Source organism: Solea senegalensis, linkage group LG2, assembly GCF_019176455.1.
Source record: "Solea senegalensis isolate Sse05_10M linkage group LG2, IFAPA_SoseM_1, whole genome shotgun sequence".
NCBI classification, from domain to species: domain Eukaryota; kingdom Metazoa; phylum Chordata; class Actinopteri; order Pleuronectiformes; family Soleidae; genus Solea; species Solea senegalensis.
The window spans coordinates 2295124-2321781 of NC_058022.1; the positions used below are offsets into that span (position 1 = coordinate 2295124).

The 26658-nt window shown below is 43.9% G+C and overlaps 1 protein-coding gene across 6 annotated transcripts; it reads left to right on the forward strand.

Annotated features, from left to right (window-relative positions):
* Positions 1-1204: 1204 nt before the first annotated feature.
* kdm6a (lysine (K)-specific demethylase 6A) lies at positions 1205-26509 on the forward strand. 6 transcript variants are annotated; one of them, XM_044020051.1, is made up of 30 exons: positions 1205-1780; positions 1963-2026; positions 4720-4828; positions 5319-5368; positions 6901-6959; positions 8321-8441; positions 11285-11339; positions 11707-11741; positions 13605-13698; positions 14589-14715; positions 14860-14958; positions 15465-15684; positions 15842-15956; positions 15990-16114; positions 17198-17290; positions 17373-17486; positions 17813-17926; positions 18764-19165; positions 19634-20493; positions 21215-21344; positions 21847-21952; positions 22459-22664; positions 23414-23466; positions 23553-23627; positions 23708-23856; positions 23941-24055; positions 24149-24336; positions 24780-24921; positions 25103-25229; positions 25684-25990. In XM_044020051.1, the coding sequence occupies exons 1-30, from the start codon at positions 1587-1589 to the stop codon at positions 25900-25902; spliced, it is 4560 nt and encodes a 1519-aa protein (XP_043875986.1). In that variant the 5' UTR covers positions 1205-1586; the 3' UTR covers positions 25903-25990. The 6 variants fall into 6 exon arrangements, with proteins under 6 accessions (XP_043875986.1, XP_043875982.1, XP_043875984.1 ...); XM_044020048.1 differs by having other exon boundaries at positions 1206-1780; positions 15842-16114; positions 25684-25854; positions 25953-26509; XM_044020047.1 differs by having other exon boundaries at positions 15842-16114.
* Positions 26510-26658: the final 149 nt, after the last annotated feature.

The window sequence follows — 26658 nt, forward strand, 5'->3', positions numbered from 1 at the left end:
CAAGTATCTGTTACTTTGTTTTTTATATTTCTTTTATTTTACTCCACTACATATCCTCTTTGTTACTCATTACAACCAAACAAAATCAAGAGAAGAAGAGTTGGTATTATGGTCTGTATTTGCATAGAGCTTTTCTAGTGTTGATAAGCTAATTTACACAACAATTTTCACCCATCTACACTGTAACATGGCTCAAGGACACACAGAGACTAGCAGAGCCAAGAACTGAACCCACAACCTTCCAGTTGAAAGACAAATTGCCCTACCACTGAGCCACCATGCTTTGAGCACCATACTTTTACTTCTAATACTTAAGTACATTTTATATCAGAAAATGACTTTTGATACTTAAGTACAGTAAACGTCATAAACTTTAAGACTTCTACTTAAGTAATATTATTAAAAAAAGGTGACTTCAACTTTTACCAAAGTCATTTTCTGGTCACATACTTGTACTTTTCCTCAAGTATCACTTTAAGGTACTTTATACAACACTGGTAATAATAGTTATTATATTTATGTATATTTACATAAACTGATGAGCAGTGGGAAAAGAAACACATTTATAGAACATTACAAGAAATATATTTGATGTACATATATACAAACACAATTGAAATGAATGTGAATTGATTCTGACTTTGTATGTACATGTTGCTAAATAAAGGTTAATTAGCATAAAACAAACAATAGATTTCAGTGTACTTACAGATTATAAGAGTTTACATATAATATAATAAATTATAATATGCTGACCTCATTCAAAAAATAAATTGTGCAAATCTGTGCACTGGAAAATTCATAAAAAAGGATAATGTAATGTCATGTCAACATATTTGGAATAGTTTTGGCTATTAAAGAACTAACTACATTTTATTCTTGAATCAATTTATAAATCTACCTATCACAGCTAAAGGAACGCTTAACGTTATCTATCTATCTATCTATCTATCTATCTATCTACTGTATTTGTGCAACGTTGCAACAAACATCCTTGACAGTCGCCCCCCTGTGGACAAACACGACAGCTGTTTCGACCAATGGGGCTGCTTCAAAATACAGTTACATCATCATAATGCTGCGTTAGAATCCAATCACAGCACTGGAGGGCGGGACTGTCGATGGGGGGCGGGGGTTGTCGGCGTGACCTGACGTGTTCGTCCGCATGTGTGCAGCGCATCAACTGGACACTCTCACGTGACAGCGGTGTGGTTCCGCCGATTGGTGGCAACGCGCGGAGGGCGTGTCCACAGTGGCGGCGTGCGTTTTGCCTCTGTGACACAATTACAACAACTTTGAGCCGCTGGTTGGGGAAGTTTGCGACGTTTTCAAACCACAACTCCCTCGTACAAGGCCAACATCACGCCAACTCCATGCACACCGTGGCCCCGGAGCACACCTCGTATTCCCGTGTACAATGAAGAGTGTGGACGGTAATTTGAAGGGATCATTTCCTTGAGGATTTGGCAAAAGAACTGCGCTGCTACGCCCCGTTTTAGTCCTGGATAGGCGCGCGACACTTTTCCGTCTGTTCGCGTTTCGCCGGAGTCGCTCGGTCCGCGTCGATCGTCCCGTTCTCCTTCGCCATGAAATCGTGCGGAGTGTCGCTCACCACCACCGCCGCCGCCTCCGCCGCTGCCCGGAGCCGCGGCGCTGCTGCTGCCGCCGCCGCTGCTGCTAATGACGAGGAGAAAATGGCGTCGGGAAAAGCGACTGATATCGAAGAGGACTTTCCGAAGCTAACGGCGGCGGAGAGAGAGCGTCTGCTCGGCGTGGACAGGTCAGGCAAGCCGCGGTGTGAACACCCGCAGCTTTTCTCACAATTTCCGCTCGTATTGTTTCCTCCACGCACTTTTAAAACAACAAATAACGAACGAACGAACGCCTGCCTCCCTCCCTCCTTCCTCTCCACTAACACGGAACCGCCTGTGTTGTGTTGTGTTGTCTGTCCTCTACTTGCAGTTCACTGTTTGGATTTCATAGGCTTCAAGAAGATGGCGCCAGAACGAAGGCCTTGCTTTTAAAGGTATGACACCGTGTGTTCACACTCGCCGCCTCTATCTGCTCTCATTAGTTCATATATCCCGGGTTAAATAAGTGCTTACACGTACACAGGCCGCACATTTCCCCAACTTTGAAGCAGCTGTGTCCGTGAACGCACCACTCACTCAATATTATTATTATTACTGTACATGTGTTTACACCGAGCACAGTCACATTCATGCAACTTATAATAGCCTCTGTTATATGATTAATAATCTCGGATTATACACAGATTAATACGTTATATCCCTTCAGTCATAGACACCACTCCAACCATGATTTCTCACCCATGTGCTATAGATAAACCTGCATTTCTTTGTGAGGCAAATCCATTATGATCAGTTCTCTGCATAATATATAAAACAGAGGCTTTAAAATCGTACAATAAACCAAAATTAGCATTGCTGCACCTAAGAAACGATAGGGAAATTGGTTTAAAAAGTCCTTAAAATAAAAAAGTATACACACGAATAAATATTAGACACACATTATGGAGGACGTAGAACCTGTTTATTTAAATGTGACTTGTGGTAGTTACTGTTCACACAAGAGTAGAGAATATATTGTTATTTGGTTGGAGCTTTAATTTAATTCAACCAAATGCATATGGCTGAGTTGTGTCTTGTCATTTAGTCAAAGCTGCTCTATTTACAGCAAAATACAAGGAACAAAAACGACACAAATGCTGTTAAATACATCTTACAGTTAAGAACGATTGACCAGTTGGTGTTTCACCGAATTTGATCAGGATTTGGGTGTTTTGTTTAGTTGTATGATTTGCTTGGATTTGTGGTTTGTTAGTTTGGTGACTAAAACATGTTCAGGGTCGCACGTAATGTTGTTACAACTACTTGTATTGTGTCGTTGTGGTTTAAGATGATAGTTAAAGGGTTTATGGAGAGGTGTTGTGTTTGCTGGAGTGGGGCTCTTGTACCAAATTACGTTACAATACTGTAGATTAAAAACACACGGGAGAACCTGCTAATCGAGATGAACATATGTTGGCACCTCGCTGTCTGTTATAGCTGTATTTAAAGTGTGATAATAAACCACAGACGATGACATGTGGACTTTATGTCGAGGAAAAGCTGCCTGCTTGACAGAAATGTTGTCCTCCGCTCAACCGGCGCGAGAGAGATCGGGTCATGCGCCAGCTCGCTCTGCTAGCATGTAGCACGCAACTACGCTCACCCTGTTAGCATGTAACGGCTAACGACGCTCGATCTATCATCATGTCTCTGCTCGTCGTCACTATCCAGAGACAAATAAACACACATACCAGTCATTTAATATTACATCATTGACTATGACCACTGTTTGACGTGGCCAAAAATGGCGGGGGTTGGTGAAGAAGAAAAAACGAATACCCAGCGAACGTTTGTTAGCTAAATAGCTAGAGGGGCTAAGCTAATCCGCTTTAGCTTGTGTATAAATAAACAATAGAAATGGCGACGCAAGGCGTTGAGTGAGTGTCGGTAACAATTATGTGTCATTAGAGCAGGAAGCTGAGGACACGCACTGATATAATTACAGTGTTTGGTGTAGTAACGGTGTCTCAGTGTCCTCAAACATGTGGCTGCAGCTGCTGCTCGAGGTTTAGCTGAGGTCAATGTTTGGTTACAGTAGAGTTTTAACACGGCCCAGACATGGACCAGTTGCCTGTTTTAATGTTGTGGTTGTACATGTTTGTATCATATATAAATATAGTGTATACACCCCAGGGATGGGACAATACTACTTTTTTGTGACCAATATCAGTCCGATACAGTCCATTTTTAGAGGTGTCGCCATTCTGCAATTCCTTAATTAGATGTGATTTTTGATTGATTGATTTGATACATTTCACGTCTTTTTCTCTATATTGTTTATTTATAATATGAATGTGTCAATAACCAGTAAATCTTTAAATCCAGGGTTTTCCACCTAGGTAGTTATCGCTTTAGTACTAGTGAGACATTGACTAGTTTTGAAAACCACTTCTTATGAGTGTTTCTGAGTATTATAACAAGATTGTAATAATGTTGTATGTTGTTCCAAACTATTACAGTACCTGTTCAACATGTGCCTTGAAGGCATGGAAGGGGGTCTTTTTAGTGATCTGTATATAACATTAATAATAAAGCTACTAATTATGCCATTGTTATGTAGCACCTAACAATAGCGTTTACTTAGTGCTATCAAGTGCCAACAGACAGTATTTCATGTAGAAGTCCCCACACCTTCTCACATCTTGCTAAGCGTTGGCTACTTGGCTAACCTGGCACAATGCATATTCTCTTGTTGTACAAGATTAATGTTTTATTGTGCATTGTCCCTGTGCAATGTCATTACATTCACAGACCAGGTTCATGAAAGTCAAACAAGATGATAGCCCTGTTTACTACTTTTCTTCCATCTTGTTGTTGTTTCTTGTCTATCTATCAAAATGACTAGTCCAACTCAGAAGTCATTTGTTTGGCAGTTTAAATCCCGGATGATGATGTCCATATTTGGACATATACAGTTGGTGCTATGCAAAACCTGTAAGCCCTGGAAGGTTCTAGTTTGGTGTCAGTCGTGTCGAGTCAACCCCCGTTATCCTCAACTTCTCACATTAACACTGTAATATGAGTGGAATAGATTGAAGTGCTGTGTGTCACCACTCTAACCCTTCACACTCCTGGTTCTGTTTTCCAGGCCGTCAGCTGCTATGAAGCTCTCATCCTGAAAGCAGAGGGGAAAGTGGACCCTGACATTTTCTGTCAACTGGGTCACTTCAACCTCCTGCTGGAGGACTATCAGAAAGGTGAGCGTCTCAGTCACGCTACATTCACTCTAGTGTGCTTTCATTTTTTTGATCAATTAAAACCAGCGGTGTCCATACTAGATCTGGACGATATGTGGATAATACTGTACAACTATATCTGGTGACATGAGGCTGATCTGGTCTTTTTATTATATCATGAAGTGTCTGTGATGACTTTTTTAATATCACATAATACAGATCATAAACAGTAGATCATATTCTATTTAAATTTTTTACAGTGTATTTTACAGTGTATCCAGAGAAAAAAAAAAACGGTGTGCAGCTTTATATTCACATTTATCTTGTTCTATTTAGTTATCAGATATAGACTCAAAATACACTCATTATTGTGTATAAAACCTCACCCATATTTTAAAGCGTTTTTAAAGTTCTTTATGGTTCAGGACAATGAAACACTTTTTTACAGTTGTCGTAAAGTGTGTAACATTTGTGTGTGTGTGTGTGTGTGTGTGTGTGTGTATTTTTGCAGCATTATCTGCATACCAGAGGTACTTCAGTTTACAGTCGGACTACTGGAAGGTGAGTTTGCTTGACACTACACACACGTGGGAAAATGCCCATCATTCTGAATTGAAATAATTTCAAAAGTAAGAGTATTTGATTGATTATCAAAAGTCGAGCTTTGATCTTTTATATATATAAATGTGTGTGTGTGTATATGTATATATATGTGTGTATATATGTATGTGTATATGTTTACACACATATATATATATATATATATGTATATGTATGTGTATGTGTAAACATACATACATATATATATATATATACCCCTATATTAAAAGGATACAAAAATGTGTTTTTACTCTAATGACGACTTCATTTGTCATGCATCTGTTACCACAAGGTGGCAGCCCCAACAGGCAGTTAGTTGGTGGATGTCGTGTGTTTGTAGCAGTGACAACATTTTACGAGGTTTCTTGAAAGCATCTTAAAGCTGCTCCTCCAAGTCATAAAAAGAGTAAAGGTTATGGAAAATAGATTGGTGAAAACTGTGGGCTTATCGTATCACAGCTAAGTCAGAGGAAACGGGGAAATGTCACACATTTAAAGAGCTATTTAAGGATGAACTGGAAAACTTGTTTTCTTAAACCCAGCCTTACATTTGGCCGTTGTCTGAGCTTTTTAAAAAAATGTTTTATTTTATTTTTGGCCGTGTTGGTCGTGCTGTCAGGTGTTTATCACACGGATATTATTAGACTCCTCCTTGACACAGTGACGTGCAGTAACCAGCTATATGAGGCCGTGATGTGCATCTACACTTCCTCTTCACACCCTCACACTTCTATGAAATGTTGCTCTGCGAAAAACAAAGTAACATTTTCTTCATAATAACTCATGTTTTTTAAAGTCAATGTGGTTAAAAAATGTGTTACAACAACAATGCAGGTGAAAATCAGGTGGTGTGAAACAGGGTTGTCATGACGATGCGAGAAATAAAAGCTCGATACCAAATACCCAGAAATGTACAATTTTTAATATGCACATTTGTGAAGAGAATATGTCCGTTAATATTTCCCTTCATTTAAAAAAAACAAAAAACAACATAGAATCAAACGGAACAAACCAAAAGGTTAGTGACTGTTTTTATTGAGTTGTCTTGCATAATATAATGTAAATGAAAATACAGTAACTTTTTCTAAACTTCTGGGGGCTTGAACCTGGGTTTACAAGTGAAACTAAATTAACCACAAAATAGTGAAACCAGAAAATATTCACATTCACATTGAAGCTAAAAAATCAGAAAAACTGTTTGTGAAAATAAATACTCAAACTGATATTCAATATTAAATATGAAATGATTATTTTGTCCATCGATTATTTGAGTTATCTTTACAATGTGGATAGATATCGTTTTGTTCATTACATTTTCATATTGTCTCAGTGCAGATGATGATTTCGCCCATTTAAATAAACGGTAAAAATGAATCAATAATAGTGTACAGTGTTGTATAAATATTGATGTTTTACTTACATTTTTAACATTTATTACAGGGTCACATTTGTGCTGTTGTTGTTGACACTTGCTTTCTGTTTATTTCCCCCAGAATGCTGCCTTTTTATACGGCCTGGCCATGGTTTACTTCCATTACAACGCTTATCAGTGGTAAGTTTGTTATTTCCACTTTGTGTCACTTTCAAGTGCTTTAAAACCTCTTTGAGCTGAAAGACGATCCGGTGTGAACCAGGTCTAACACACACCCACCACGGCTCAGTCTGGTATCAGTCTTGGAACTTTTGGAACTTTAAGTAGATTTTTAAGTCTTTTTAACTTTGATCTACAGTGTGACATTGTTGTCTTTGACGTCATTCTCTTGACTCTTCAGCGTCAAGAGAGCGTCTTAGTGTCGGCTCAGCTGAGCCTGGTCAGAGCAGGAACCAAACAAACAGCAGGTACCTCCAGGTTCTATCACTGATGGAGAAACAAATAAACATGGAACTGAGCCGAGTCATGCTGGAACTGTTCAGTGGAATAGTCTTAAACTAGGTTGTGGATTACAAATCTGATAAAATACAGAACTTGAGTGGATTCTCCTGAAACCTCGTGTGATGTGTTTGAGTCCTGAGGCAGTGTTGAAAGTCTCATTTCTCAGTTGAGCTGTTTGCAGCTTCACAGCCTCCAGTCTTTTCACTCTGTGGATTTTACATTCAGGGAGGGAGGGAGTTTGGGGGAGGATTACGTCACTCTGAGCCCAAAGCCCATAGGAATGCTGAGCTGTCAGATGGTGAACGTTGTTACCTCATGAGGACACGAGCGAGCGTCCAGGATTTGTCCCTCGGACACAACATTAGGTTTCAAATGTGAATGTGTGGATTATTTCTGCTTTGAAGTCTGAAACTGTATCTGTGTAAGAGACTCACACACACACACACACACACACAGATGTGAAATAATCTGACTGTGTTCCACTGTCACAGTCTGTTCTGTTCCCAGCTTCACTCTGGATTCTGCTGAGAGAGGGGAGGGGAGGGAGGAGGAGGAGGGGGTATTGAGTTCACTGTGCGTGTGCGCTCGGCTTAGTGGTACAGCAGAAAGGCTTCGTCGTTGTCATAGCGACACAGTGAGTGTCAGTTTGTGTAAATACGCTCTTCTCTCTGCTGTTTGTTTTTCCATGTCGTTAAAACGGAGGAGGATAAAATCTACACGGCGCTCGTTTTTAGCGCGCAATTTACCACAGATCTCTCGTGAAGTCGGCCTCACATTCATCGACGCCTTCATCATCTATTCCCCCAAGAGAGAATTCATAAGTTTCCTTCACTGAATTTGGCACAAACCATCTCTGATGTACAGCTGCACCTTGTTTCAGCTGTTGTTGTTGTTGTTGTTGTTCTGAAAGTGCTTTATAAATAAAGTTGGATTGGATAGCAGGTCTGATAAAAAAAGAAAAAGGCTTTGTTTGTGAAAGGTGAATTTGCATTAGAGTAGAAATGATGCTTTTGTGTGTGTGTCTCTCTCTTTGTTCCCAGGGCGATCAAGGCGTTCCAGGAGGTGCTGTACATCGACCCCGGCTTCTGTCGAGTGAAGGAGATTCATCTGAGGCTGGGACTCATGTTTAAAGTCAACACAGACCACGAGTCGAGTTTAAAGGTACATCCAAGACCGCTGGATTACACTCTTATTGTTGTTTATGTGTTGTTTTGACTGTGCTGTGAGCGCCCCCTGCTGCTGAGACACACATGCAGTAAAAAACATGATGAACAGAATATATTCATCACTCTCTGCTTTATCTCACCGTGAGACAGATTTTCCAACAGGAAACTGAAGTTTGGAAACCACTCACTCTCCCACACCAAAGCCCATAGAGAAAATCACTGATTTTAACATCACACACACACACACACACACACACACACAGACACACAGGAGTTGTTGATCCACTAATGCCTCCATCACTAAGGTGGGTAGTCCGTGGCCAAGTGGAAAGGGAACTTGGCTTGTTAGTTCAAGTCCCCACCAGGTCAAAAGGGCGGGGGTACCCCTGAGCAAGGTATCCAACCTCCATTGCTCCCCAGGCGCTACTCAGTGTGGCTGCCCACTGCTCCTAATTCTAGGATGGGTCAAATGCAGAGAAATACTTTCCCTAAGGGGATTAATAAAGTAGAAGTTCAAATGGCTTATTTTGTCAATTCGGTATTGGAAATTCTTCGTTCAGATTGACCTCAGTGACACAAAGTGACCACACGAGGCAGTTAAAATCACTGGTTTTCTCTCTGGGGTTTGGTGTGGGAGAGTGAGTGGTTTACAAACGTCAGTTTCCTGTGTGTATGTTGACTATTTTGATAATCAGAACGGTTGTTGGTGTTTGTTTTGAATAATGAAACCAGATGTTTCAGCTTCTTAAATGTGAATATTTTCTTTGCTCCATAAAACAAAGAAATCATTCAAACTCAATCATTTTGGTTTGTGAACAAAAACAAGACAGAACATCATCATCATCATTTCCACGTTGGACGAACACTGATCAGCATTTTCTGACGTTTTATGAACCAAACAACTCAATGAGTGGAGGAAAATAATCCACAGATGAATCGGTGATGAAAACATCATCTCTGCCACACTTCTATCACGAGTTAACAGACTAGAAAGGAGTTTATGTCACAGTGTTGTGATGATGATGATGACGCAGCATCAGGACCACTTTCTCAGATTTAACCTCTGTTCACCTGCTCCCTCTACGTCTTCTCGTGTGTGTGTGTGTGTGTGTGGAGAGCCATGACTATAAAGGGAGAGAAAGAGCCAAAGACAGAGCATGTGCAGCCGGCTTCAGCTCAATAATCTGTTCCACCGCCATCGCGTACTGGCGCTTCTTTACAACGCGGTTGCAGCGTGACTCGGCTCGTTTCTGTCTTCTTCTTCATCAGTGATAATCCCCGCTCTGACGATACTAAAATGTGACGTCATCAGACTGAAGGTCACTGATTGGTCAGATTGTGTCATCACTGAAGAGTCATGTAAATGATGGTAATCTTGTTCATTTTTGTTAAGAAGCTAAAAATCCATTTTTCTTCACTCAATAGAACCCACACCAAACCCCATAGAGAAAATCAGTGATTTTAGCTGCAGGGACACAGGAGCTGCTGGTCCTCTGCTGCCTCGTGTGGTCACTTTGTGTCACTTATTTAAGTCTCAATGAAGTGTGTGTGTGTGTGTGTGGTTTACAAAGGAAATCTATTTTAATAATGACAAACCGTTCATTCCAACATCATCTCCACGTTTGACAAACAACAGACATTTTATGAACCAAAAAAACACAAATGAATCTAGGAAATAAGTGAGTGATTAATTACTCAAAGTAAAAATACACTATAACGCTAATCACTTTAAATTAAGATAATACATTTTCTTCACTTCTGTGAACAAAATACTTGACATTTACAGTGTTTTCATATTAAAATAAACACTGTGTGACTGTTACAGAGACGAGGTGAGACGCAGGGAAGGAGTGAGTGTGTGTGTGTGTGTGTCATCGCTCTGCTCTGTAGCCGTCTGCTGAATAGTAATCACTGACACCAGGAGAGAAGAGGGGGAAGGAGTGTGTGAGAGAGCGAGCACGAGAGAGAGAGAAAGACATGGGTAGGGAGGTGGAATGCCAAGCTGACAGTCCTGCTGCATTATATCTGCCTGGTGGAAGAGCAAGTGTGAAAGACGAGGAAGGAAGGAAGGAAGGAAGGAAGGGAAGGTCAGAGGAACAGAGGAGACAGAGAGAGCGACAGGAGGATGAAGCGGGGTTTCAGGACGAGTGAGAGCTACCTGACATAGGTAACACCAGAGAGAGAGAGAGAGAGAGAGAGCTCCTGAATTCTAGCAGTCTGACTTTGACTGTGTGTGTGTGTGTGTGTGTGTGTATTCTGTCATAAACACTGACCTTGTCAGGACCAATCGTTCTCATGGAGACCAAAACCTGGTCTTAGTGAGGCAGAGCCTCATTTCTGAGGAACTGGTTTAAGTTTAGGACTAAGATTTGAATTGTTAGTTAGTCATTAACTGGTTATGGTTAAGGAGCTGGAGGCAGCAGCAGCAGCAGCTGCTCAGTCTGTCCTGCCCTCCTGTCCCGGGTGTCTCTTGGTCAGTTTCTGGTTTCAGGACTTCCTGGATCACTTACTGACCCACATAGGAAAGACCTCTGGTGTTTTACTTTTCTATGAGCGCCTCTTTTAAAAGCCTGCATGCAGCAGCAGTGTCCCAGTATCTGCAGTGAAGGTGAAGCCTGCTCCACTGTCTCCTCAGACATGTGGTCAAACTCCATCCTTATGATTTATTCACAGCCTTATCGATGCTTTCTGGAGACGTTGATGATGTTGAAACCAGAGTCCTGCTCTTTTCCTCCTCTAAACACGTCTCACCGCTCAGGAGGAATGGAAATGTAGTGATTTTTGACCTGTCATCTGATTCTTTTGTCATAATTAAATGCTTTTTTCTAATCTCTGCAGCATTTTCAGCTGGCTTTGATCGACTCCAATCTCTGCACTTTGTCCAAAGCTGAAAGTAAGTTGCATTACTCGTGTGTGTGTGTGTGTGTGATTTGAAAGCATGCATTAAAAGGGCACAGGAATATTTCTACACAGCAGTTCTTCTCCTCTCTCTCTCCCTCTCCCTCCGTGCTGCCATTTCCCTGCTTACTCTGCCTCTGACTGTGGTTGCCTAGGAGACAGCATGAGGAGAGAGAGAGAGAGAGAGAGTGGTAGAGAGAGCTGAGCTCACACTGGTTTCACGCTGGTGAAACTGTTGCCCTCCCTCGTCTGTTTGCCGTCTGACCACGAGGGAGAATTATTAATATCTCTGATTCTTTCAGTTTTTTTCTCTCTGACATAAAAACCTAATTTTTCTTCTTTTCTCTTTTTTTCCTCCACAGTTCAGTTTCACATTGCTCATTTGTATGAGATCCAGGTAAGAACTTCATCTTTTATTCACTCTGTTTGCACTAATGGTGGCTGCAGTGAGGGACAATCAGCTGATTTTAGACATCTGAAGAATTTACACTCATTTATTTGTTACACTAAAGACAAAGCTCTGTTCATGTGTTAATGTGCTCACAGTGTCAGCACTTCATCTGAGGTGTCTTTATTGTGTCCAGACAGGAAGTTCACAGCCAGACTCTGCTTTATGTGTGTGTGTGTGCGCTGATAAGAGATCAATCACTGTGTGTGTCTGCTCCGCTCACGCCTGTCGTCCACACACAAACACACTTTTATCCACACAGACACAGAACCTCCCCTTTAACCATCTTTTGTTGTTGTTTCAAGAATTTCATCCACACAAAAAAGCTCCAAAACGACTGTAAACACTGTCGTGTGTCTGCCGGGCCTGTGTGTGGCACTGCAACACAAATACACAACACACAGAGGAAGACGAACATGAAGCTGGTCAGGTTAAGACTTGTGTATGTGTGTGTGTCGTATACATGACAACACAAGGGTGGATACAAATGTGATATCACGCAATCCTTTTGTGGATTCTCCAAAAACTCAACATCCACACTCTGCCTTAAATACTGCCGTGGGTTAGGCAACTAACGATCATTCTCTCGATGGATCGAGTCATCATTTGGTTCAGAAAATGTACACAAATGTTGATCAGTGTTTTTGTCCACAAACCTAAATTCATCCGTTTGAAAGATGTCTTATGTTCATCTGTATTTCGGTCGTGTCAGTTAGATCACTCCTCATCACACATCATCTTAGTGTAGTCCACACAATACACATAACCGAAAGGGAAAGCGGGAGAAGCAAAATCTTATCTCGTTTTTTTCTTTTTCTTTTTACATTTTGACAACACACCAACCTTTCAATGAAGACACTGGACCAAACAAGTCGTTTATTAATAGGGAAAATCAGCAGCAGATGAAGAAGAGTGTGTGTGTGTTCACCTTGGTTTTTGTCTTTGATCGGAGCCAATGATGATAATAATAATAAAACATGCACACACACAGTCATTTGACCTGAACGTTTTAATCCACTTAATCCCAGGATTAAATGTGTTTTTATGCCCGTGTGAATGGGTCCTAACATGCAGCAGTTAAATAAAGATCGAGCAGGAGGAAAACATTGGAGTGTGGATCACAGGTGAGGTCTGGAGACAGACATACAGACATACAGACAGACAGATGTCATGTGTCGCTCTATGATTATGTGAAGAAACGCCACGGAGAGAAAGGTCAAAGGTCAGGAACGTGTCTGGTGCATGTGTTAGCGTAGCTTTCTCGCCCTCCTCATGAGTCGGGTTTAACTTTCATTCATTAGAGCAGCGCCACCATGAGGAAACATGAAGTAGTGACACTGACAGCTGATCGATGACGGTATGACTGATCACCAAAGTCATGTTTTGACTCTGCGATACACAAATGAACTCCGCAACACAACAAAACACCATGTCTCAGAGGGGGCGGGCCTTACAATGATCAGACACACACACACACTCATGCGTATGCCTCCACGCACCAGTTAAAACTCAAGGTCACTAAAGGTCGTTGTGTCAAAACAAACGGCGGGATTTTAACTGAGCAGGCAGCTCAGGTTTCACACACACACACACACACACACAGGGGGGGGAGGGTCAGTGAGGACAGGCCAGACTCAACACTTCTTTAAGTGTGTCTGCACTTAAGTGTGTGTGTGTGTGTGTGGGGTCATTACGTCTTTAGTCTCTTTGTGTCTGTGCAGATAGAACCATAAAAACACACCGGACCCCCTCCTGTCTGCTCTGAATGACCTCTCCTCCTCTTCCCTCTTTTCTTCGTCTCGTGTCATTCAGAAGAAACACAGAGCGGCGAAGGAAGCGTACGAGCGTGTGCTGCAGACGGACGATCTCCCTGCACAGGTGAAGGCCGCCACACTGCAACAGCTCGGTGAGTGTCGTCCGCTCACACGTCACTCTGACTTAACTCACGTCTGTACGTGTGTGTGGGGACAGTGAATGCATCGTGCTGTGTTCACTGCACTCTTTTTGTGTATTTCACACATTTCTACCTGTTTTTTTTTTAAATTGTGTGTGTGTGTGTTTGCGTTTGCTGCAGGACAACAGCATTGTTCGCTCCTCCCCTATAGTTTGTGCAAGCACGTGCACACGAATGCAACATGAGCTTATTCACGAGGATCAGTTTTAAATTTTTTTTAATTCTTTTTAATTTATAACAAATTTGATTCTCAGTGAGTAACATTTACGTCACATGTTCACGTCTTTATCTCGATCAACACACTGTAGATCCTACAGAAGTATTGATATTTACAGGGTTCCTTGAAGGCATCTTGAAGCTGCTCGTCCTCGCATTCAACACACTGTAGATTTTACAAATATAATGAAATTTACAATGTTCCTTGAAGGCATCTTGAAGCTGGTCCTGTCAGCGATCAACACGCTGTAGATCCTACAGAAGTGTTGATATTTTCAAGGTTCCTTGAAGGCATCTTGAAGCTGTGATGAACACACTGTAGATCCTACAGAAAGTGTTGATATTTACAAGGTTCCTCGAATGCGTCTTTGGATGCATGTTTTCCTCAGAAGACCCGTCCGTACTAGTTAACGGCCAAAAAAGAAGATTATGGGCGACTGTTTGCAGCAATCCCACTGATCATAGCTCTTATATATAGAATTGTTATCAAATGGAATGATGATGTCGTCGGAGATTCCCTCACGTCTCATGGACGGTGTAGCTGCTCTCATGTTGTGTATGCAATGACTGACGGATGTTGTGGTGCTGCTGATGTTTGACGTGGTCCCTCTGCTCTGCTCCTCCAGGCTGGATGCATCACACGGTGGAGCAGCTGGGAGATAAAGGCACCAAGGACAGCTATGCCATCCAGTGTCTGCAGAAGTCGTTAGAAGCTGACCCCAACTCTGGCCAATCCTGGTACTTTCTTGGCAGGTAAGAAACGACGAGAATATAAAAGATGTGATTTCACTGTATGACAAGATCCAATATTGCTGCGAAGTCCAGTCCGAGTAAGAAGAAGCTTGCTCCATGTTTTCCCTGTTGGACTGCAGTGTAATGGAACTCTTTGTTTCTCAGGTGTTATTCCAGTATTGGGAAGGTGCAGGATGCCTTCATCTCTTACCGTCAGTCCATCGATAAGTCGGAGGCCAGTGCTGACACCTGGTGCTCTATAGGGTAAGAGCTCGCCTTGTGTTGTTGTTTCCTGATTCAGTTTTTCATTCAAGATTCATTCAGTTAGTGATATTTTAGTTAGTTTAGTAAGACAAAGAAAAACAAGACTACGTCGTGGGCACGCCAGACGACCAAGTGAGACTAAGTGAAGACTTAGTCGTGTTCTTATGAGTCTAAGTCGGGGTTGTGCAAGACCACGCGAGACTACATGTCCACGTGAGATCATGAGACTAAATCCTGGTCGTCATGGTAACACTTTAACCGCAGGTGTAAAATGTAGAGCTTTGTAAATGTAACGTGGTGAACTCAGAGCTGAGTTCAGTTTGGATAGAAATGTAACAGAGAAGAAGTATCTGCAGTGCGACACGGGACATGAGCAGAGGCTGAAGAGCAGCAGCAGCAGCAGCAGCAGGAGCCTGAGGCTGTGGCTGTGGCTGCTGCTATAAATAGACGAATGTCGGGTGTTTGATGTCGTCTGAGGTCAGGTACTGACTCTGCCTCTGCTGCAGGGTTCTGTACCAGCAGCAGAACCAGCCTATGGATGCACTGCAGGCCTACATCTGTGCCGTGCAGCTGGACCACAGCCACGCCGCCGCCTGGATGGACCTGGGCACTCTGTACGAGTCCTGCGGTCAGCCGCACGACGCAATCAAGTGTTACGTCAACGCCACGCGCAGCAAGGCCTGCCTCAACACGGCCGCGCTCACGCAACGCATCAAACTGCTGCAGGTGAGACGACCACACGTCACGTCACGTCAGTCTGGATGTTCTGGAGTCATCGCTGATATCACAACCAAGGATTCTTTGTAAGAATCTGTAGTGATGCAGTTTCTGTCAGGAGCTGAGCCACTAAAGTGTTGTGTCCTTCTTCCATGTTGTCTTCCAGGCTCAGTTGTGTAACCTTCAGCCAGGTTCTCTGCAGAATAAGAGCAAAATGCTTCCCAGTATTGAAGAGGCGTGGAGCCTCCCCATCCCTGCTGAGCTCACGTCCAGGCAGGGAGGTCTGAACACGGCACAGACCTCGCAGGTGGGAGGTCTGAACACGGCACAGACCCCGCAGGTGGGAGGTCTGAACACGGCACAGACCCCACAGGTGGGAGGTCTGAACACGGCACAGACCCCACAGGTGGGAGGTCTGAACACGGCACAGACCCCACAGGTGAGCACTCACTGTTCCACACACAAGTGACGTTGTTATGAGGTAACATTAGGTTACTATATTTAGTTAAATGTCACCCACCACCAATGTGCCCATTCACAAACTTTCAAGGACCCATGGGCAGCCTCCTTGGAATCCTTGAAAGTTTGTGAATTAAAAAAAAAAGTCTCCCACTCAAGACCATGACCAAAGACCAAACATTCCAAGCCCTGAAAAGTAGCTTCTCAATGATCCTTGAAATCCTAGAAAGTTTTTGAAAATTGTCATTCTCTGACATGTCTCCCTCTGCCAATGTGCCCTTCAGGGTTTAATGGGTCCTTGACTTCCTTGAAAGTTTGTGAATTTAAAAAAATAAAATTCAAACGTCTCCCACTCAAGACCATGTCTTTTTTGGTTTGATTTTCAAAAACTTTCAAGGGCCTTGAATTTATTTCCAATTTCACAAACGTTCAAGGATTTCAAGGAGACTTCCCAAAGGTCCTTAAAATAAAAAAAATCCAAGCCCTTAAAGTAGTTTCTCAATGGTCCTTGAAATCCTAGAAAGTTTGTGAATTTGAGAAAAATTTGAGGTTTGCCAATGTGCCCTTCAGTGTTTCACGGGTCCTTGAATTCCTTGAAAGTTTGTGAATTTAAAAAGGAATTGAAGGCCCATGAAAGTTGTTAATGTCCCTAAATAGACATGGGTCATTGAAAGTGCTTGAATCTTGTGTGAGAAAGAATTGATAGTTGATATTTAAGGTAAATCTCTCCCTTGTTTGTTACGACGCCACCTACTGTTCATGCCGACTCCGGACAAACAAAAAATCTCTGTCCGCCGTTGACGTGAGATTCCGTGCAGAACAATGAGCGAGTAAAGTTAAGAAAGAGAGAAAATGACCATGTGATGTCTGGGAAATGAAAATTCAAAGATCTCTGTCTCACCAAAGACAAATCGAATAAAAGTGGACGCCATAATGGACGAAGACGAGCTCTTACAAGTTGTCCTCCCGTCTCAAGCTGTGTCGGTTTGTTTCTGTAAACTGTATTCGTGTGATTGTCCCTGATGCGTCCTCATTAACCGTGTCTCTGTCGTTGGACGTCCAGGCGTGTAAAGGAGACGGAGGACAGACGTCCAGTAATCACACGGAGCCACAGGCCAGTCCTGCCAAAAAGAAACGCACCGCCAGCCCAGTCAAGGTAACCATCAACATGTAATATAATAATATAATATGTCAGCGGTGATTCACAGACGTCTTCTTTGTCTTTGTGTCTCTCTCAGAGTGTCCCAGACTCGTGGACAAACAACAACAACAGCAGCAGCAGTCAGCAGCAGCAGCAGCAGCAGCAGCAGCAGCAGATCCCCAGCTGGTACCTGACACCACAGAAGCTCCAGGTGAGACATAAACTGCATTTCCTCGTCTTTATCTGCATCTCAAGTTTGTTCATTCATAAAAAGTTAACCTGAGATGAAAATAATCCTTTTTATCACGTGGGTCTGTAAAACTGTAAATGAACATCAGCAACAGCTTTTTAGCTCTGCTTTATGGGACACAGTTGGAGAATTATGTCTGTGAAAGAGCTTAAATATTTTGTTAACAGTGGTTAAAAAGTGTCAGACATGAACAAATGCTATGTGATTTTACACTTAAGTGTAATTGTTTTTATTTAGCGTTTTTGACAGATGAGAAAGAATAATGTCACCTAAACCTTTAAAAACAGCTGCTGGATCACTTACGGACCAACCGAGCAAACCTCAAGCCTCCTCAGGTGCAGATGCTGGAGCAGCTGGAGAAGCAGTTCTCTGTCATGCAGCAGCAGCAGCAGCAGCAGCAGGTGAATAAAACAAACGCACACTTATCCTGCTTCTGGTCTTTGTTCCCTAACCCTCATGGAGGCAGACACTCTTTGTTTTCTTCTCTTATTCTAGATTGTGTCTTTTAGCGCCCCCTGCCTTTTACTGTTTTTTATTCCTCTCATCGTCATCATCAATGCTGTGTCACCTCTTTGAAGTATCTAAAGCTTTATTTACTCTTTATTTTTTCAGTGCACTAATCACTTTAATAACTAATAACTTTACAATGTTTCCTCATTGGTGATGTTGTTTCCAGACCATTTTGTCTCTTAAGTAGGGCTGCAAGGATTTAACATCAACTATTTTGATAATCAATAATAAATAAAGTGTTTATTTTATAATTGAAGCCATTTTCTTAGATTTTTCAGCTTCTTAAATGTGAATATTTTCTGGTTTCGTTGCTCCATAAAACAAAGAAATCATTAAAATGGATGAACTTGAGCACTGAGAACATCATTTCCACGTTTGACAAACACTGATCAATATTTTTCAACATTTAATGACATTTTTTGATAATAGATTATTAAGAAATCTCTTCTTTAATGCATGTTGTCATCCTAACCTTGTGTTTACAGCTGCAATTTTCATATTTGATTAATTTGACGGACGGTTAATATCTCAATTACTTTGTCGTGCTGTGGTTCATAAAATGTTTTTGTTCACAAATGATTGAGTGATTTCTTTGTTTTATGGAGCAAAGAAACTGAAAAACAGTTTTTAATGATGAAATCAAAACACTGTGAGGCTCTTTGTGCCACACTTTAAATGTGTATGAAAATGATTGTATGAATAAAGTTTGATTGAATGTTTTGTGTCAGCTGAGGCAGCAGGCGGTGACGGCAGCAGCAGCGAGCGGTCAGATGAAGCCCCTCCTTCCCAACGGTGCTGCAGCTGTGCCTCCTCACCACCATCACACAGGTCTCACCCGCTCCTCCTCCTCCTCCTCCCCCGTCAACCACGCGCCCGCGCCGCCCAACGGCTCCTGCTCCTCCAGTCCCGCGTCGGGGACGTCGCTGGGACACCAGGACAGGAAAAACCACAGCCTGGGCGTGGCAGGAGGCGGAGCCAGTAACGGAAACAACAACAATGTGCCTTACCCGCAGCAGAACTCTCTACCTCACAACTGCACAGCTGCCAGTCAGCCCAGCACCAGCACCACCAGCAGTCCCAGTCACTCTGACGAGACGTGGAGGAGCCAACAGCCAAACACTACCACTCAGGTACTCACCCTCTCATGAGAGATTCACCCTCTCATGACCATCATGGTGTCTGAAGAACACGATCACGTCTTTGTCTCACTGTGAGACCGACTTTTCACACAGGAAACTGACGTTGGTAAACCACTCCCACACACACGCACACACTCCCACACCAAACCTCATAGAGAAAACCAGTGGTTTTAACGTCACACACACACACAGGAGCTGCTGATCCACTGCTGCCTCCATCACTAAGTTCTGATGTCTGATTTTGTCACTTCGGCTTTTGAAATCCATCATTCTGTTTAAATGCAGTGACACAAAGTGACCACACGAGGCAGCAGCAGACCAGCAGCTCCTGTGTCCCTGTGAGCTAAAATCACTGGTTTTCTCTCTGGTGTGTGTGCGCGCGTGCCACAGTGAGACAAAGACGTTGTTGAAGTCAGTTTAATGTGTTATTAATGTAAACGTGTCCTCCTCTCTGTCCAGGGGCTTCACAAAGATCCTGGTTCACATTCGGCGGGTCCTAATGGAGAACCCCCTTTCTTCTCCTTGTCCTCCTCCCCTCACACCTCCTTCTCTTCCTCTGGCATTCTGAATCAGGTGGGACATTCCTTCTCCGGGCCCTGCACTGCCTCCTCCTCGGCCTCCTCCTTGTCCCCCACCTCCCCACAGACCACGCCCAACCACCTGTCCTCGCCCCCCCACTCCACGACTACCTCAGGGCTCCACACCAAAGACGCCACGCCTTCAGGGGGCAGCAGCAGTAATGGTGCCGCTGCACCAGGAGTGCTGGAGGCTGCTGCCAGGCAACCCGCAGCGGGGACGCCACTCAGCCCCGGCTCCGCCTCCACGCAAGGATTGACTAATCACGTCCAGGCGCGGGTGGAGGACGACTTGGCGAGCCGGTCTCAGCCCGGCTCTCCTGCCCCCGGCGTGCGAACTCCAGACAATCCTCAGCTCTCCGCCTCGATAAAGGGAAAAGCCAATAATGACGACAACAATAACCACAGTAACCACGGAGATACTTCCTCAGAGAAACTCAACAATGTCCACCCGGGTCTCCACGGCAACGCCAAGCCAACGCCACAGCACTCTGCGGTCTCCGCCTCCTCTGCCGCCACACCCTCTCCGTGCTCTGCAGACGCTCAGGCCAACAACACCAACAGCCTCTCCAGCCTTAACAGTCAGGGGCCCACGCTCAACGGGGAGGGGCTGGGCGACTCCCACAGCCCCAGGAGGGCGGAGCCACCTGGTGGAGCTCACAGACACAGTGCCCCCTCTGGTCTTTCCCCGTGGTCCTCGTTTTCCATCTACCCCAGCTCCAGTGAAGTCCTCAAAGCCTGCAGGTGAGACGCACTGACTGTGTGTGTGTGTGTGTGTGTGTGTGTGTGTGTACACGCACACTTAAAGGTGCAGTATGTAACTTGTGTTGTTCTTCGTGAACAGAAACGTTGCGACGTTCTTTGTTTTTCCGCGTCCTTCATCTGAAAACAGGCAAAACTATCAGACCTGACTGAGGGAGTGTTTGTGTGTATACAGCAGCAGAGCCGGGGCGGGCGGAGTGTTTTCAGCGTCCGTCTGTCTTCACCTGTGTGCAGTGCAGGGACAACACTGTTCTATTTAAAAAGCTCAGGTGTGAGGTCACGTTAGTCTGGTTTGAGGATCACTTCATGGCTGTTGGTTCTGGTTTGGTTTGGTCCAGCTCAGTGAGTCTTGAGAACACAAGTTTAGGTGATTGTGATCATTTTGACTGAAATGGTGATATTAGATATTTTCAAGGACCTGTTTCATTTAGTTTACTTTACATAGTGAAGTTACTATTTGTTAAAGAAAAAAAAGGAAACGTTTGTTGTACTTTGTTTGGATTTTGATCATCACTCTGTTGTTTATGTGTATTGTCCAGACTGAGATGATGAAGATCAGTGTCAGTCACACTGATCTTTCAGCCTGTGGTCATTTCATTCACCCACAAAATCCCATCACTTCCAGTATATCCATGACTATGTGTGTAGTTGTGTTGTTGAGTAGTTGTGACGTTGTGACGTGCACTGACGACATCTGCTGCAGGAATCTGGGGAAGAACGGACTGTCGACCAGCAGCATCCTCCTGGACAAGTGTCCTCCGCCGCGTCCCCCGCGTCCTCCCTCTCCTCCACTGCCAAAGGACAAACTCAACCCTCCCACGCCCAGTATTTATGTACGTACACACTGTTACACACTCTTTACCTTATTACTTGAATACTTTTTTACCTTTGTTTTCCTCCATTTGACCTCATGTTTAAGAAGGTGAACATTCTTTAGAGCAGTGAGGTGAAGGTGAGAAAGCAAACTATCATGACACAAATCACAACACAGACTGTGACTTAGAGCAAACGTGTGTGTAACTGATGATGTCATTCTGAATATGAAGATGTTTGGCTGATGAAATGTAGAAGGAGATTGATCAGTGTTTTAATGTTTTCTTTGTTTAATGGAGCAAATATTCACATTTAAGAAGCTGAGACATCACACACACTTGTTTTAATTATTGAAATAAAAAGTCACAGCGCTAAAATGATTCTGAAAATAGTTGAGGATTAATGTAGTCAGTGATTATTAAAGGAAGAATGGTTGTTTCGTATCCTGTGAAGCGCTCGGAGTTTGATTGCTTTTGTAAATGTGATTGATCTCCTCATGGATTGATGATGTCTGATCTGCAGCTTGAAAACAAGAGGGACGCCTTCTACCCTCCTCTGCATCAGTTCTGCACGAACCCTTCAAACCCGGTCACCGTCATCAGAGGACTCGCCGGCGCCCTCAAGCTCGGTGACAACACTTTTATTTATTTTCCTCTCCCTCACGTGGCTCTGTGGGCGTGTCTCTGCCATCATGGCTGTGTGTGTGAATGTGACACGTGTGACAACAGCACCACCTGCCTGTTGATGATGTTACTGCACGTGTTTGTTGTAGAAGAACTGAGCCCAGTGTGACTTTACTTTCATCTGCTGCCTCGGTCATGTGACGGTCTAATTTCAGAGGCTCTTTAATGAGTCGCTTATTTTTTTACATATTCATATTTGTCATTTTGAGGGAGTTAAATGTTATATTATAGTAAAGTAAAGTAAAACAGGCTTCAACCTTACACGCCCTGCTCCCTCTGCTTCAACTCTATATCACAGTTCAACTCTTTTTAACTCTTTTTAACCAGAGTCTCCCACACACACTCACTGCTGCCTCCATCACTAAGTTCAAATGTCTGATTTCAGTGTATTTGGCTTTTAAAATATAGTTTGACTCATGAATGAACATGGTTGTCCGTTCCCTTGGTGCAGACTTGGGCCTGTTCTCGACCAAGACGTTGGTGGAGGCTAACCCGGATCACCTGGTGGAGGTGCGGACTCAGTTATCTCAGCCCACTGATGAGAACTGGGACCCCAGCGGCAGCAGGAAGATGTGGCGCTGCGAGAGCAGCCGCTCACACACCACCATCATCAAATACGCCCAGTACCAGGCCTCGTCCTTCCAGGAGTCTCTGCGGGTCAGTGAGCGAGCGCTGACACGCTTTATTAACCCCGAGAACACGGAGCATTCAGGCTGATTTCTTCATCACGGTGTTAAAACGTACACTTTATACAGAGGCTGTAAGAAGACACAGTCTTATATTCTTCTTTTCAGCACAACCTATAGACACAATGTGTCTGTGACATTTAGAAATGCGGCACGGTTCAAAGTTCACTTTGTTTGTTTTTATGAACAAAAATAAAAGAAAAACAGTGTCATTTTGTGACTTCTACACAATTATTGCCACTTTATGTCACTCCAATCATAACTTTAACTCAACAAACACATGAGAAGACCAAATAACCACCTTTTGTAAAGCCTGATTATTTGAGGGTTCATTGATTACTCAGTTAATCATCATTTATTAGTAAGTGTTTTTATTCGTAATTAAATCAAGTTTCTGTGATTTTTTCGCTTCTTAAATGCCAATATTTTCATCATCATTTCCAGGTTTTGGAAATATTTTATTTAACATTTTTTGAACCAAATGACAAAGTAATAGGTTTCTAGTTGTGAGCACATGACGTGCTGTTGTTTTGAAGTGATTTGAATCACAGGCCAGTCTCCTCTCAGAGCGCCCTCTGCTGGACACTTCTCTGCACTCCAGGCTTATCATTTGGTTTTTTTTGATGTTCTCTGGTGAACGTTCTACCCAGAGTTTGAATTTAAAAAGTGTCCTGATGAAAAGTCAGAGTGTTATTTTTAAATGTGTGACTTCTGTGACAGGAGGAGAACGAGAAGAAGAAGGAGCTGGAGGCTGAAGCCACTTCCTCTGACGGGTAACTTCTCTTTTTCCTTTTCTGAACTCGCTCTTGAAGACGCGTTGAGGTTTGTCTCGTCTCACTGAACTCCTCCCTCTCATCAGTGTGCTGCGGCGGAGGAAGGCTCCCTTCAAACACCTCAAATTCGGCACAAACATCGACCTCTCTGACGAGAAGAAGTGAGCCAGTGCGCCTGAGACGTGACGTCACATCCTGTTTGTGTTGTTGTTTCTGAGCTGAACTGACTGGTCGTTCACAGGTGGAAGCAGCAGCTGCAGGAACTCGCCAAGCTGCCGGCGTTCGCTCGCGTGGTTTCAGCCGGGAACCTGCTGAGTCATGTGGGTCACACCATCCTGGGGATGAACACGGTGCAACTGTACATGAAGGTGCCGGGCAGCAGGACTCCAGGTACACACACACACACACACAGAGAGAGAGACACACACAAACACACACTCTCTGGGTAAACATGACTGTGCTGGTTTGTCTCAGGTCATCAGGAGAACAACAACTTCTGCTCGGTCAACATCAACATCGGTCCAGGAGACTGTGAGTGGTTTGCGGTCCCTGAGCCGTACTGGGGCGTCATCAACGACTTCTGTGAAAAGTGCGTCACAGAAACAGAAACGATCACATGACCGACCGTCGGCCGATCCTTGATAAGACGACGCTGATGTTGGGTTTTGCTCCGTCTTCACAGGAACAACATCAACTTCCTGATGGGCTCGTGGTGGCCCAACCTGGAGGATCTGTTCGAGACCAACGTGCCCGTTTACCGCTTCATCCAGAGGCCGGGAGACCTGGTGTGGCTCAACACGGGGGCCATCCACTGGGTCCAGGCCGTCGGCTGGTGCAACAACATCGCCTGGAACGTTGGACCACTCACAGGTGAGGGGAGGAGCTACAACATGACACAGATGATGTAGTGTATGTCAGTTTGAGTGTACGATGTCTTCAGAACACGTTCATGTCTTTATGTCACTGTGAGACAGACTTTACAACAGGAAACACTCACTCTCCCACACCAAAGTCCAGAGAGAAAACCAGTGATTTTACCATCTCACACACACACACACACACACACACACACACACACACACACACACACACAGGAGTTGTCTCCATCACTAAGTTCTAATGTCTGATTTTGTCAATTTGGCTTTAAAATCCTTCGTTATAATTTATCTCAGTGACACAAAGAGTGACCACACGAGGCAGCAGAGGACCAGCAGCTAAAATCACTGGTTTTCTCTGTGGCCTTTGGTGTGAGAGAGTGAGTGGTTTCATAAACATGAGACATCACAGTCACTCTGCTGCACGTCTCTCCTCAGCTCATCAGTACAAACTGGCGGTGGAACGTTACGAGTGGAACAAGCTGCAGAGCGTCAAGTCCATCGTTCCCATGATCCACCTCTCCTGGAACATGGCGAGGAACATCAAAGTGTCCGACCACAAGCTGTTTGAGATGATCAAGTGAGAGGAAACACCTTTTCACTCACTGCTCACACATTCACACACCTCTCACTTTCTCTGGACTCACCCTGTGTGTGATGTGTGTGTGTGATCTGTGTGTGTGATCTGTGTGTGTGTCTGTGTGTGTGTGTGTGTGTGTGTGTGTGTGTGTGTGTGATCTGTGTGTGTGTGTGTTTTGCAGGTATTGTTTGTTGAGGACTCTGAAACAGTGTCAGATGCAGCGGGAACTGCTTCTGTCTGCAGGGAAGAAGCTGGCGTGGCACGGGAGGACACAGAGTGAGCCGGCACATTACTGCAGCATCTGTGAGGTGTGTGTCTGTGTGTGTGTCTGTGTGTGTGTCTGTGTGTCCAGGGTTCCAGCATCTGTGACATCTGTCCATCCTTTAACCTGAAGCATGTGTCACCATCACTGACGTCAATCATGGGTCTCACACTGTGTGTGTGTGTGTGTGTGTGTGTGTGTGTGATGTTAGAATCACTGGTTTTCTCTCTGGACTTTGGTGTGGGAGAGTGAGTGGTTTACAAACCTCAGTGTGTCACAGTGAGATTAAGATGTGTTAAACTTAAACAGAAAGCCCATGGAGAGAATGAGTGATTGAACCTGACATTATTGATCACTACGTTGTAATGTGTTAGTAATATTTCATGTAGACTTAACTCTTGTCTGTAATATTTCAATAGAATCACTCAGGACCAGTTGTTTGCCTCTCGTCTGTGTCTCTGCTCGTCTTCTAACACCTTTGACCTCTGACCTTTGTCCAGGTGGAAGTGTTCGACCTGTTGTTCGTCACCAGCGAGAGCAACAGCAGGAAAACCTACGTGGTGCACTGTCAGGACTGCGCCCGCAGGGGGAGCTCTAACCTGGACAACTTTGTGGTTCTGGAGCAGTACAAGATGGACGAGCTCATGCAGGTTTACGACCAGTTCACCCTCGTAAGTGTCGCAGTGATCCCCGACAAACGCCACAGTGTCAGTGTGTGAGCGTCACGTGACCGCCGGCGTCTTCTTCTTCTTCACTTCTGTCTCTGCAGGCGAGTCCACTTCCTTCCTCTTGATGAAAGAAGAAGAAGAAGAAGAAGAAGAAGAAACGACGACGGGAACTTTTTTTTTTGATCGTCAAACTTTTACGTTGTTTTCCTCCCTCTGGTATTCAGGAAGTGAGTTGCGCTCTGTAGCCATCCCATAAGGCAGCTGTGTGAAAGCTGTGTGTGTGTCTATGCAACCTGTGCTCAGAGCGATGCGCCCCCACCCCCCGCTGGCCTGGAGGGGAACTGCAGCTCCTCCTGTTTCTCCTGCTGGTTCAGCTGGACTTCACCACAGGAGACGACGTCTGTACAGATTTACTTTAACTGAGAGTGAGTGAGTCCACACAGAGCTGCTCCTCCTCCACCACCTCCTGCTCCTCCTGCTCCTCCTCCACCACCTCCTGCTCCTCCTCCTCTTCCGTTACAATCAGGAAAAAACAGCTGTTTTTCGTCACGTTTCTTTTTTACGATATTTTCCTGCGTTTGTTTTTTTACGTCGTGACTTTGATTTGTTGACAAACATCAGCGACGTCAGAGATAAATAAATAAAAGGTTTGCACAAAGACAAAAGAGTGAACGTTAATGAGTTTTTGAATGTTTTCATGTAATTTGACTTTATTTATAAAAACATATTTATTCATGAAATGCTGTCGTTTCTTTGGTGTTTTTTTGCCATAAAATTTGAAGGAGCCTTTGGATGATTTTTTTAAAT